A 14,089-nucleotide genomic window follows, 5' to 3' on the forward strand; every position below is an offset into this window, starting at 1 on the left:
TAACTATATATATATATATATAGTTCTCTTCTTTTTCTCAAATATCCACTTAGGCCTATTCAATTACTTTAGAATTTCAGTTGACAAGTTAAACTATCTCCTCTATTACTATCGCACTAGTATTCTGTGTGTGATTCACTTACAATTGTGGCGCGAGTTACCGTAATCGTTTGGTCTTCTTTTTTCAAAATATCCTCTGTTTCTTTTGTCAAAGTGCACTCAGGCTGATTCAATTACTTTAGAACCACGCTTTGATGGAATAATTCTTCTTATTTTTTTTCTTTTCTACTGCTAATCTTACTCTTACATATCACTTCTACGGTAGTTAACTTCACGCCCAACTTTTCCTTGCCGTAACTTTACTCTCTTCTGCTGTTGTCTGTCGACTGTTTTCGCTCGTCTCACACTATTTATAGGTTTATCACTTAATCGTCTGTCCACCTGCTAGAAATCTCTATATTCTCGACGTCAATGTATTGCACGCGACGTTCGATAATCTCAGCATCAATGAATTATAAACACAACTTCCTACAATCGTCTGCTTTTAACTCTTATTATAACAAAAGCTAAACAATAATAAACTGTTCACTCACAAAAATAACTTAATCAATAACATCTAAACAAAACAGTCTTTCATATCATGACAAAATGTAGCGAGTAATAACGAAAGACTGAGGGGGATATACCCCCTGTCTCTTCTATGATATACAGTTAATGTTTATGTATGTATATGTATCCAGAGTTAAATAAAATTAGTTGACCTATTCTAAGGCTGTGAACTTTCGCACTGACATTGATCAGATTATGGGGTAAAAAGTTGGTTCGGTAAACTATAATTGATCTACTTTCTTTGTCAATGTGATTGGTGTTGAATTCTTCATGTGCTTTTGTTTCTGCAATATCAAGCGCAGTTTTCTTAGTTTCCGCGACAAATTCAATTGGTGTTGGAGAGAGATAACCCTGATATGCATCTGTAACGACCTGATAAGCTGCAAGCCTGGCATGGCCTGGTGATTAGGGCACTCGACTTACAATCTGAGGGTCTCAGGTTCGAATCTTGCACTCGAATATACTCGTATCATAATTGGAACGGTTAATCCCACTATTCATTGGTGAAGAGTAGTTCAAGAATTGACGGTGGGCGGTGTTGACTAACTGCCTTCTATCTAGTCTGTCACTTCAAAATTAGGGCTGGCTGGCGCTGATAACTCTGTGTTAGCTTTGCGTGAAGTTCAAAACAAACAAACCATTAAGCTGCAGGGCCTTTACAGGCACTTTTTTCACCTTGATACGGTTTCAATGCTGCAGTGGTGTTTCAATCGGTGGTGTAATAATATTTTCCAAGTGCAATTCTAGCATGCAGATATATCCTGTTTGGAATCATCTCAAAAAGAATGAATGAGAAAAGCTTGTTTCTATTGCTTTTATACTGCCAATTTGCATGTACGTAGGCAAAAAATATATATATATATATATATATACGTAGCGCCACCTAGTAGTCACTTCTTTTACAGTTAATGTTTTTCCTATTACCTGATTGTTTTCTGTACGAAATGTTACAGCATGCGAATGTCTACATCTGAATTGGGAGACTTAGAACAGTCCAACTAATTATATAATATCCTTGTATTAGTTTGTAGGTATAAAACTATTTAATGTTAGAATGTGGTTATTATACTAAGTAATTTTTTCATTGTTTTATATAATTATTGGCTAAAAATGTTAAACAAATTTGATATCATTAATTTTTATCTCGACCACATATTTTTAGCCACATTGTGATCTGAGTGTTAATGGACAGAAGGTAAATACAGTGTAATGGTACATTAATCAATATTGATATAAATATATTTGTCAGTAGTGCTAGATAGGCCTAAATATATTTGTCAGCAGTGCTGAAGAGGCTTAAATATATTTGTCAGCAGTGCTGAAGAGGCCTAAATATGTTTGTCAGTAGTGCTAGATAGGCCTGAATATATTTGTCAGTAGTGCTGGAGAGGCCTAAATATATTTGTCAGTAGTGCTAGATAGGCCTAAATATATTTGTCAGTAGTGCTGGAGAGGCCTAAATATATTTTTCAGTAGTGCCTAATAAGCCTAAATATATTTGTCAGCAGTGCTAAAGAGGCCTGATTATATTTGTCAACCGTGCTGAAGAGGCCTAAATATATTTGTCAGTAGTGCTGGAGAGGCCGAAACATATTTATCAGTAGTACTGGAAAGGCCTAAATATATTTGCCTCGTGGTATGACAGAGGTTTTGCTTATTTTTGTGTTTGTCAAAATACCATCTGAGGTCAAGATTGACGAGGATGTATATAAACTATTTATGGAAGTAGAATACATAGTTAGATAACGTTTTCTAAAACTACTTACCAGATTTGAAGCTTTACTGGCATGCCATCTAAGTTGATAATTTTTTGTTTGAAATCAATTCCTGTAATACGAAACAACTGTATTTTAGCACCTTTGCAAATGCTCATATTAACACTAAAATTTACATAGTAAACTTTGTTTCAAAGATATATTTTATGACCGACCTTCTTGCCCTAAGCATCTGTACATACAACAAGAATTAATAAGTGTCATGTATACAGTATAATAGGCAATATTTCAAATAAATAGCTATGCACTTTTTCTGGTCTCCCATCTTAACATATTTCAACATTATTTAGAGTATTTTCATAATACTGCATAATATTGTAAACACTGAATTGTTAATATAAACATCTTCGTACAGAAATAACCCTGTTCTGTCATTATTGTGGCCAATTATAAAACATACAAAAACACATGTGAACAAATTAGTTTTATTGAAGTTTCTAAACGAAGCACAGAGTTAGTCACTCCAGTTATTACAGTTTTAGGTATTTAATTAACAGAATAAGCTGAATAATAATGATTAGCGATTATTCGTGAATTTCTTTTTTTTTTACGAAAACGTAGATTTTCTGAAGAAAATATGACGTAGAAACGTGAAATATCCTTTAAAATGACTACACATAAAAATCAATCAGCTAATGCTTCTGATTGGTTGTACTACAACCAGTTAGTGATTCTGATTGGTTGTACTACAAACAGTTAGTGCTTCTGATTGGTTGTACTACAAATAGTTAGTGATTCTGATTGGTTGTACTTCTTCTGGTTAGCGATTCTAAATTACAGATGGCTATGCCTGAGCTCTGGGGTTTTCTGGCCTGACCGTTTGGCCTATGTGTCGCATGTGTCATTCACATTGAAAACACGAAATTATATTGAAATCTGTCTGTATAGTTGTAAATAACTACATTCATATAAGCACGTGACTATTAACTAAATAAACGTTACTATACACTTAGGCTCAAAGCCTCGTCTACTTTAAACAACAATAGCCAAGTTACGTAATAGTAATACAAAAGTTAGTAGGAAGCAGTTTTTGTTGCAGTACTCCCTTCTAGGGTGGTAAAAACGTTTTAACAGAGAAAAATTATCTTCGTTTACAATATCTCAAAAAAAATTTGTGCACATATATCTTTTTGTGTAACATGTAGCCTCCGGTGGTTCAACGGTAAGCTTGAGGGCCTATAACGCTAAAATTCGGAGCTAAAGCCCTGAGATGGGCACAGTGTAAATAACCCGTTGTTATTTTCTTGTTTGTTATAGTAGTTAGAAGTTGTTTAAAGAAACAAAATGGTTATAAATTTAAAGCACATTAAGCTGTTTAGATATAATTTATTAACTTGAGATTTTACAGAAATTGAAGTACGCTTTACAATGGATTTTCGCGTGAATTTGTCTATAGGTTATATCACTATAGAGTAATTATTTTTTTATGACTTGAGATATTTAATGGCAACGTATACATCGTGGTTAATTCAATTATATATATGCATTCTTAAAACAAGAGGGAATCCTCAATAGCTGCGGCACTTGAACTTCTTTTAGGCAGGATTAGAGTAAATTAATGTACGAGACCTTTGTTTTCCTTTTTTATTAGCTATATTTTTGTGCGCCAGGAATACCAAGCAGGGGACGCGCGTATACCCGATTCGATTTTATTACTCATCAGTATCTCTATCAGCCTATCCTCAAATTGAAATTCTTTTAGGCAGGATTAGAGTAAATTAATCTGTAAGACCTTGGGCGTGGTCAAATACATCATTAGAAAGGGTTTTACCTCCTGAGGTCCAAAACTTCAATTAGATCTCAAATCGGTCAAGAGATGACGAAGCTAAAAGTTTGTACTTGAAAAAAAACAACTCAGAGCCATTCTACTAGCCACGGCTAAAAACACACACACCGTCACAACTTTCGTTTTTGTCTGATTATTTATCATTCTCGCATACCATTTAATTGTTAATTGTAACAGTCATTGATATTTTCAAATTATAATATGTTTGTTTTAGACTTTTCACACAAAGCTGCGCAAGGGATGTATTTTTGATTTTAAACTTTGGACTATATATAGAAGGTAGTTAGCCAACAACACCAATTTCCAAAGTTGGGCTACTCTTCTGACAGAATATAATCGTCACAGCTTAGGCACTTAACTACTAGGTCACGACCGGCGCCACGAATCATAGTCAATATAACAATAAACGTTCTAGTCTTTCTCTGTCATTATTCTTGTTTTTAACTATCATCTGGCCCGACATGGCCAGGTGGTTAGGGGGCGCTCGACTCCCAATCTGAGGGTCGCGGGTTCGAATCCCTGTCACACCAAACATGCTCGCTCTTTCAGCCGTGGGGGCGTTATAATGTGACGGTCAATCCCATTATTCGTTGGTAAAAGAGTAGCCCCAGAGTTGGCAATGGGTGGTGATAACTAGCTGCCTTCCCTCTAGTCATACACTGCTAAATTAGGGACGGCTAGTGCAGATAGTTCTCGTGTAGCTTTGCGCGAAATTCATAACAAACAAACAAACGAATAACTATTATCAATAGTGATATTTTATATATTATATTTTATCCATTTTCAATTTTTCTGTGATGCAAACAGGAGCAGGAACGTCTTAAAAATGAAACCAAGACACACTAGGTGAAAATTCAATTACAGGTTGTTGTTTTTTTTTTTCAGAATAACGTACTGCAAGTTCCTTTGGGTATTGGAGACTGACGGCGAACGTCCCCCGGTGGGACAGCGGGTAGTTTACACTAAAAATCCAGGTTCGATACCCCGCGTTGGACTCAACAGATAACCCAATGTGGCTTTGCTATAAAAACAAACACGCTGACAGCGAACTAATAACAATTAAGTAAGATTTCCAGTAAAATTTTCTTTATTTTCTTTAATGTCAGTAGCGGTTTTAAATTAGTCTCGATGTAGCCTTTTGAAATATCTCTCCAGTTACAACTCATCGTTATTATTACTTTACTAGATTTTCAGTTACAAATAAAGAGTATCTAGAAATGACAAAGAGAAGACTGTAAGCGTGTAAACCAAAACCAAAACTAAGTTAATGTATTCATTATTTCTAGAGCTTGTAAACACAGATTTCGAATAACACTAATAACAAATGATATGATATTTAAAACATAAGCAGTAGGTAATTTACAAGGCTCGAATAAAAAGTGCCATTAGATACACTCAGATATTCTTTATACGCATATAAGTGTAACCTTGATATAACCCTAATTATCGAGAAAACATAATGTACATCACCTAACAAACAGCACAAGCCGTTGTAAATTAATTTCAGAACTGGGATTTTTAACCTGAACGACACCTTATGATCACGCGAGCTAACCTTGTAAAACCATTTCAGATCACTATTCGAACAGAACTGGAATTTTTAACCTGAACGACACCTTATGATCACGTGACCTAACGTTGTAAAACCATTTCAGAACACTATTTAGAACAGAACTGGGATTTTTAACCTGAACGACACCTTAGGATCACGTGACCTAACGTTGTAAAACCATTTCAGAACACTATTTAGAACAGAACTGGGATTTCCAACCAGAACGACACCTTATGATCCCGTGACCTAACGTTGTAAAACCATTTCAGAACACTATTTAGAACATAACTGGATTTTTAACCTGAACGACACCTTATGATCCCGTGAGTTAACGTTGAAAAACCATTTCAGAACACTATTTAGAACAGAACTGGGATTTTTAGCCTGAACGACACCTTATGATCCCGTGAGCTAACGTTGTAAAACCATGTCAGAACACTATTTAGAACAGAACTGGGATTTTTAGCCTGAACGACACCTTATGATCACGTGAGCTAACGATGTAAAACTATTTCAGAACACTATTTAGAACATAACTGGATTTTTAACCTGAACGACACCTTATGATCACGTGAGTTAACGTTGAAAAACCATTTCAGAACACTATTTAGAACAGAACTGAGATTTTTAACCTGAACGACACCTTATGATCACGCGAGCTAAATGTCAGAATAGTGTACCCAAGGATTTAGGTGAAACTGTCCATAATTTTGACCTACTGACCAGAGAGAGGTCAGTCACTTAGCAGCACCCGCCATCAGAAGGACTTTGTCCAGCTCTTTGAACCGAATAACTTGATTGACTCTCACTTTTATGACGTAGCAACAGGTGAAAGTGCAAGAGCGTATTTAGTGGTTTCGAATCCCAGCCCCTTCGATCCGCAACACGAAACGATAACCATTAGGGTTCGTCTGTTCCGATTTTGTGAACACGACATCAAACGTTCGTACAGAGTTCGAGTCAGCGTTAGTAACCAAAATTGTTGTCGTTAGTTTTCACTTACAAGTTTCATTTTATGCGACTATTCAATTCGAAAAATCAGTCTCCACTTTCTCGAGATGAGAGAATATTTTGAACGGAATCAGAATAAATGGTCGATATTTAGAAAATAATATCATGAAAGCGCACTTCTTACTACTCAATGATTTAAACTAATAAAATCCAACAAACACTGGACGTGCATGGACATAACTGAAGGAAATCGGTTTTTAAGTGTAGACTGAAAAATGCATTAATTCTAGTATTTAAAAATTTTTATTTTGAAAGTAAAAAAGACTTAGTTAGTAAATATTCACTTGTTAATAGATAACAGTTTATTCTCAATAAATCACCAACGTAATATCAGAAAGCTGGTTTATATTTGAGGTGGATTTTTACAGAAGAGGATATCAGCAAATCAATCCATAGTGTTCCAGAACTGATAGTGGTTATACATAAAACATTCTTTTTTTAACATCTCAGCCATATTTTTCAAAATTCAAATCCAGCGAAGTCAGTGGTCTTTGCGTGACATGCTCGTGACAAGAAGGGGTTTTCAGTAATTGCTCGCGACAAGATGTCATTATTGTTATGTTATTAAAATAAAAAAAAACTACTATTATTATAAATAACACATTCAATTGAACTAAACTATGCATGCCTATTTAAATATATTTACACATGGCTTGTGTATATCGTATATATACATATATATTATTCATACCTTCGGTGTATAGGACGCAAGCAGATTTTGGCATCAAATTTTGGGGTCAAAAGTGCGTCTTATACACCGAAAAATACGGTATATTCCTAGGATTCATTCCAAGCAACATAATCCATGACAATATTCTTTCTCGAAAAAACAGACATTTAAAACAGTCAAACACTACTGTTACTGAATCGTGGGTAATTTAATTGTTACACACAAACAAAGCAGTAGAATAAACTTCTGATTAGAATGATAATAAATAAATCGGTAGAGACTTCTGAACTAACGAAACACGTTCTATATTATCTGAAAATAATATCTTTATATATACATACCAATCGTCGAAATATAAGTGTCGTAAAATTTCTCGTCACAAAAGCGATTAACAATGCACGTTTTTCCTACATTACTGTCTCCCAGCACCAACATTTTGTACGTTGCTGTAAAATCAACGGCCATCCTACTAACAACTGTGTTGCTCGATCAAATCGATTTTCAACAGTGTGTAGACGGTAGGTATTACGTCACACGTGAAGTGACGGTCTGGGCAATCGGTAAAATGTGAGACGAAGAAATGTGAGGCTCTTTTATAAGGTTAAATAGAAACAAAATACTTGTTTGCTTCTGAATTCTAGCGCAAAGCTACACAAGGGGCCATCTGCGCATAGTCGTCCCTAATTATGAACTGACAGACTGGAGAGAAGGCAGCTAGTCATCTGTAGCCATCGCCTGCTCTCGACTTTGTTTGTTTTGTTTTGCTTTTTTTTTTATAGCAAAGCCACATTGGGCTATCTGCTGTGTCCACCGAAGGGAATCGAACCTCTGATTTTATTGTTGTAAATCCGTAGACTTACCGCTGTCTCACCGGGGGACCCTACTCTCGATTCACCGAATAGAAAGATTTAACCATCACTCTTATAGCGTATCTACGGTTCCTAAGGACGGAACGCGTTTTGGCGGTAACGAACCATGAACCATGAACTCTCGGAATCGCAGTCCAAGCACACTAATCACTAGGTCATCCCTGCTTAAAAATGTATATAAATTTATATTAAATAATACAAAAGGCCCATAAACATAAAATATACAATTTAATAGTTCTACATATTTAACCTCGAAAATTCTGAATTACTGTTTCATTGAAACGTAATAAATCAATACGTTCGTAAGAGACAAAACGCTAGAAATAAACAAGAAACGTATTTCACCAGTTTTAGCGCCCTCACCTTTTGATATTTCGAATACTCTCACGTTTTCATGTCAGCTAACTACACAAATATCGAAGTAGTTTTAATACCCCAATGTTTACATGCAAGGAGTAGTTTTAATACTCCAATGTTTACATGCAAGGAGTAGTTTTAATACTCCAATGTTTACATGCAAGGAGTAGTTTTAATACTCCAATGTTTACATGCAAGGAGTAGTTTTAATACCCCAATGTTTACATGCAAGGAGTAGTTTTAATACTCCAATGTTTACATGCAAGGAGTAGTTTTAATACCCCAATGTTTACATGCAAGGAGTAGTTTTAATACCCCAATGTTTACATGCAAGGATTTTGTTCTCAATTAGATGAAAGATTTTGTTAGAAAGAGCTCAGATACTAAAGAAAAATTCCTTAAGTTTTTGTTCGAATGAATGTTTCAAAGGATTTGTTTGTTTGTTGTTAAGCACAAAGCTATATAACGGGTCAGCTGTGATGTGCCAACCTTACAAAGGAAACACTGCATAAGAGACATAGTTTTGAAATTTTCCACATTGTAAAATTTGAACTACAGGATAATCTACTTACCTCCCTGTTGTAAGATCTTCATGAAATATATTCTACAAGAAAAAGTGAAAGGAATGGTATATAACATCTCTAAGCCTTTTTTTCAGAAAGGTTGGGTACGTAAAATGTTTGATTTCAACACAGCTTTGTGTTTTTATAAAAACGAACATAAGTACATAAAAGTTCAATATAGAATAATTTGGAAAGACAAAATCAAGAAAATTACTTATATTTTTAACAGCTATAACTGTGAATTTGTTATAATATTCTTCTTAAAGACTAAATGATTAAATTACACGTTTATATATTTTCTATTTATTCAGTGACAGTGTTTAAAAAACCCAATAAATCGTAACTGTTTGAGCATGTTTCTGTTACTTGTCTGTAACAAACACATATACATATTATTTTACATCTATTTCTTAAGATTAACTGCTTATTACAAAATGAACAAGGCCATTAAGCTAAACGTAAAACTGATATCAGTCGTTATATATATATTTTGAATCATCAGCCTATAATGACAAGTTTTCTCAGTACCATCTCAAAAATTATGCTGTGAATTTCAAACATTAATAACTGTTTATTATATTTGCTCAATTTTTCGCCTTTCACCCACCTACCCTTCAGTGGCGCAGCGGTAAGTCTGAAGGCTTATAATATTAAAAACCGGATTTCGATACCCGTGGTGGGCACAGCACAGATAGCCTTTTATGTAGTTTTGTGTTTATCTCTAAACAAACAAATTTTCGACAGCATCACACACAATCATAGCTACACAAAATAACCGAGAGTAAAAATGAACCAAAGAAATATTTTGTTGAAAATAGAGAATTATAAAAACACTTTTAACTGAATTAGACAGAGACATTTTATTGATATAACTTCATCTCAAGCAAAGTAATCAATGAAACACTTGCATCTAAGGGTCTTAACGACTTCTTTTAAGGCTGGTAGAACGTCATTTAATACAAATACGTGATACAAGTACGGAGATTATGCATCATTCACACTACATTAAGTACGTGTAGTTAATGACATGGAAAACATTTTCATTTTAACTATATGCATAAGGAGAGTGCTCTTTTATTCCTTCTAAGTATTGTTTGTTTGTAATTAAGCACAAATCTACACAATGGGTTATCTGTGCTCTGCCCACCACGGGTATCGAAACCCGGATTCTAGCGTTGTAAGTCCGCAGACATACCGCTGTGCCACTGTAGGGGGCACCTTCTAAGGAGCGATGACTCAGGGAGTAAGATTGAGGACTGAATTTATAAAAAGCTAAAATTCGACGACATATTCTTGCTCATTGTATAACTTTTCACAAACAAACTTTTAAGCAAGGCCCGGCATGGCCAGGTGGTTAGGGCACTCGACTCGCAATCTGAGGGTTGCGGGTTCGAATCCCCGTCTCCCCAAACATGCTCGCCCTTTCAGCCGTGGGGGCGTTATAATGGGAAGGTCAATCCCACTATTCGTTGGTAAAAGAGTAGCCCTAGAGTTGTCGGTGGGTGGTGATGACTAGCTGCCTTCCCTCTAGTCTTACACTGCTAAATTAGGGACGGCTAGCGCAGATAGCCCTCGTATAGCTTTGCGCGAAATTCAAAACAAACAAACAAAATATTTTAAGTAATGTAGAAAATAACACTTCTCTTTAGAAGTAGACCATATTTATCTTAGTTATGTGCCTTCTTGTTACTCTAGATGTTTCGGAAGCATATGAAACAATCATTATATGTCTATAACATTTCTAAGGCTTTTTTTTCTGCAGAGATTTAGTAGATTAAAACGATTTTGGAGCCTCACCAGTTCGTTACAGTCCGTTTGGCCACATCCAGTCATACCGTATCTGGCGACTGTGCATCTTGACAGTAGTCCTGCAGCATAGTTTATATTGCTAAAGGCTACGTCGCAATGCTGCTATGATTAAAGCTCACCACTCTTCTCTTCTTTCTTTCAACAATCAATCCAGTGTACGAAAACGACGGCCTCCCCATGCTCGTTTCAACAGCCCGATCGCACAGCAGTCGATGGACAACGTGATCGGTACGTCTTCGTGTGTAGAAGAATGAATACCCGTTTCATTCTCTAGTTGATTGAAAGTATTGGAAGTATTCTTTGCACACGTGACTTGTGTCGTTTTTCCAGATAGAGATTCTTCTTGTGGTTTGTACTGATGTCTGGACACACGAACGACTTTTTTTACTGTTTTCGTGGATTTTCACCTGTTACAAAATACCGACCTTTGCTTACCATTGCTGTGATATGGCTTGTTTCATGTCTGGTTGTGGATGATCCGGGTACCCCAAGTTCAAACACATTCCTTTATTTTCAATGTCATTAAGTACAGGGTATATTTTCGCCTTGGAAATTCAAAATAACTGATCCGAACAGATCTTTGTGATCTGAGTGTATGAATACATTGCATCTGACAATGTTATTATATATCCTTCTCTAAAACGATCTATTTTCAGAGACACCACCCTACCTACGTAAAGCCAAACAATATTAAATATAGTTATGATACATTCAGTTCCATCGCGAGTTTACATCGTCTGTGGATGTCAAGTGACTTGTTGATTTTTCATATTCAAAATCTGTAATCATTTGTGGTTGTCGTGCAGCGTATGAAAAAAAAATTACATCCTTGTGAGACTAGTTCGCTGAGATTTGCCCCTTAAAAAGAAAAATAGTTTAGAATAGTTTAATATACGTGTAGTAAAAGTTGATTGAAACTTACTATACTTCATGATAAAGATATAGGCATTTTGTACGTTATAATAATGTTTGGTACATTAAAAACAATATAAGGTTAAGGTATAATATTTGTGCGGTTATCTTAAGTCTAGTTTTAGGGTCGCGGAAGAATATAACACAATGTTAGCATTCTACAAATAACTCAAGTTTTCCTTTCAAAATATTGGATCAATGCACAGTCCCGAACATTCTTTTATTCCTTATTTTGTTTTTATGGTTAAGCTACACGTGTAGCTGGCAGTTGCTATTGCCTGAAGAATTATTTTGTAGAAAGTTCTCGGGTGTATAAATCTCCAAAACATGTTGTTCACTTTAGAAATGATAAAACGTCAAGAGCAGTTGTACCGAGCTCAGGGCATCCAGTGAACTATTCGCATTTATCGATAAAACGCATTTCTGATTAACACGCACTCTAGGATACAGGGCTTGCCAACGTCTGTGAATAAGCTAGATTGAGGAAATGATAATAACGAAAAATAAACAAAAACTACATTGAACGTTAGGAATAGTACGACCGTTGTTCAAAGTAGTTACTGATTTGTTATTGATTTCAGTGCCGAGTCTCTTATTACTCACAAATGCAGACTAATAAGAAAGGGCATTACTTCAAATATGACTTATAATTGCCCCCCCCCAGGGCCACAGCCTTATGTTTGCGGTCTTACAACGCTAGAAACCGGGTTTCGATACCCGTGGTGGGCAGAGCACGTATAGTCCATTGTGTAGCTTTATGCTTAACTTCAAACAACAAGACTTACAGTTAATATTAAATTCTGATCAAAGCAAGCTACGTATACATGGACCAGAACTGAAAATACTCCCTCCCCCATAGTAATGAACATAGTTAATATAAATATAATGTTCATACTATATTACTCAATTGGAAAGCTTTGTTTCACCAGTTGCGGAATGATCAATGAAAATTAATGTGTGTAATTCTTGTCCTTTTTAAATAAATACCTGTAATCCCTAATTGCACCTTCTAGAGTTAACAACAACAAAATACTCTTGTAAGTTATAGTGGAAAATCTGTGCTTAGGTTTTGTATTTAATAGTTGGCTGCCCCCCCAAATACAAAACCTAAGCAGAGGTTTGTCACGGTGACTGAAGAGAGAGAAAATAGTTGGCAGCCTCTCCTTGTTTCTCTCTTCAGCCTACTAATTTAATATTTATTCCTTTTGGAAATGTGTACGTAATAAAAGACAGATGCATGAAACGATTATCAATCTTATCGATTATTCGAATAATCAAACAATCGGGTTTGTTTGTTTGTTTGTTTTTGAAGTTCGCGCAAAGCTACACGAGGGATATCTGCGCTAGCCGTCCCTAATTTAGCAGTATAAGACTAGAGGGAAGGCAGTTATTCATCACCACCTACCGCCAACTCTTGGGCTACTCTTTTACCAACGAATAGTAGGATTGACCGTCACATTATAACGCCTCCGCGGCTGAAAGGGCGAGCATGTTTGGTGGGACGGGGATTCGAACCCGCGACCCTAATATTACGAGTCGAGCACCTGGCCATGCCGGGCTTCAAATAATTAACAAACACTATTCATTGGATGATACATTTTTAAATGTTTACTCAGTTAAATACGTTACGTGTATGTATGAATACATGCATTTATTGAATTTTTACTCGCTTCAAACAGTTTAATATCAACTTTTTCCACCAGAGATACCACGCTGTATGACGCTAGACTGAAAGTCATGAAACAGTTTGGACAAACCGAGCACTCTAATTGTAAGCGATTGCACGAGCTGATATTTCATGATACGCCGTCAGTAAGGCGACTTTTAGTAGTTGCATAGCGGCTCATAGAATGTCTCTGAGTACAAACTTTTAGCTCATAGCCCCATCTCTTGGCCGATTTGATATTTAATTACAGCGGCGGCTTTTGAGGATTCCCTATTGTTTTTTGTTTTTTCAAGAAACGTCTGTGAAGAGTTTAAAAAACAATACATTGCTGCATTAGGGTTAATAAATCTTAACCTAACTTACTATATAATTTATTTTTTGTGATTATATGATTTTAAGAAATGATCTATGTCAATGAAGATACAAAAACAAAGATAGAATGGAAATATGTGCACGTAAACTTTTTTTGTTTGTCTAAGGGGAAAACTGCACAATGGACTATCTACACTG

At 35.7% G+C, this 14,089-nt stretch overlaps 1 protein-coding gene across 2 annotated transcripts in view; it reads right to left on the reverse strand.

The window, feature by feature from the left end:
* Positions 1 to 7,992, reverse strand: part of LOC106462205 (ras-related protein Rab-8A-like) — a 20,543-nt gene extending 12,551 nt beyond the window's left edge. Inside the window, exons 1-2 of one of the 2 annotated variants that reach the window (XM_022389400.1) lie at positions 7,745 to 7,992; positions 2,376 to 2,436 (exon numbers count right to left, since the gene is read on the reverse strand). In XM_022389400.1, coding sequence (XP_022245108.1) covers positions 2,376 to 2,436; positions 7,745 to 7,868 — 185 coding nt within the window. In that variant the 5' untranslated portion in view covers positions 7,869 to 7,992. The remainder of the gene's footprint in view (positions 1 to 2,375; positions 2,437 to 7,744) is intronic. The other variant, XM_013922103.2, reaches the window with a different exon arrangement.
* Positions 7,993 to 14,089: the final 6,097 nt, after the last annotated feature.

The sequence above is a fragment of the Limulus polyphemus genome, unplaced genomic scaffold, assembly GCF_000517525.1.
Source record: "Limulus polyphemus unplaced genomic scaffold, Limulus_polyphemus-2.1.2 Scaffold1118, whole genome shotgun sequence".
Classification (NCBI taxonomy): domain Eukaryota; kingdom Metazoa; phylum Arthropoda; class Merostomata; order Xiphosura; family Limulidae; genus Limulus; species Limulus polyphemus.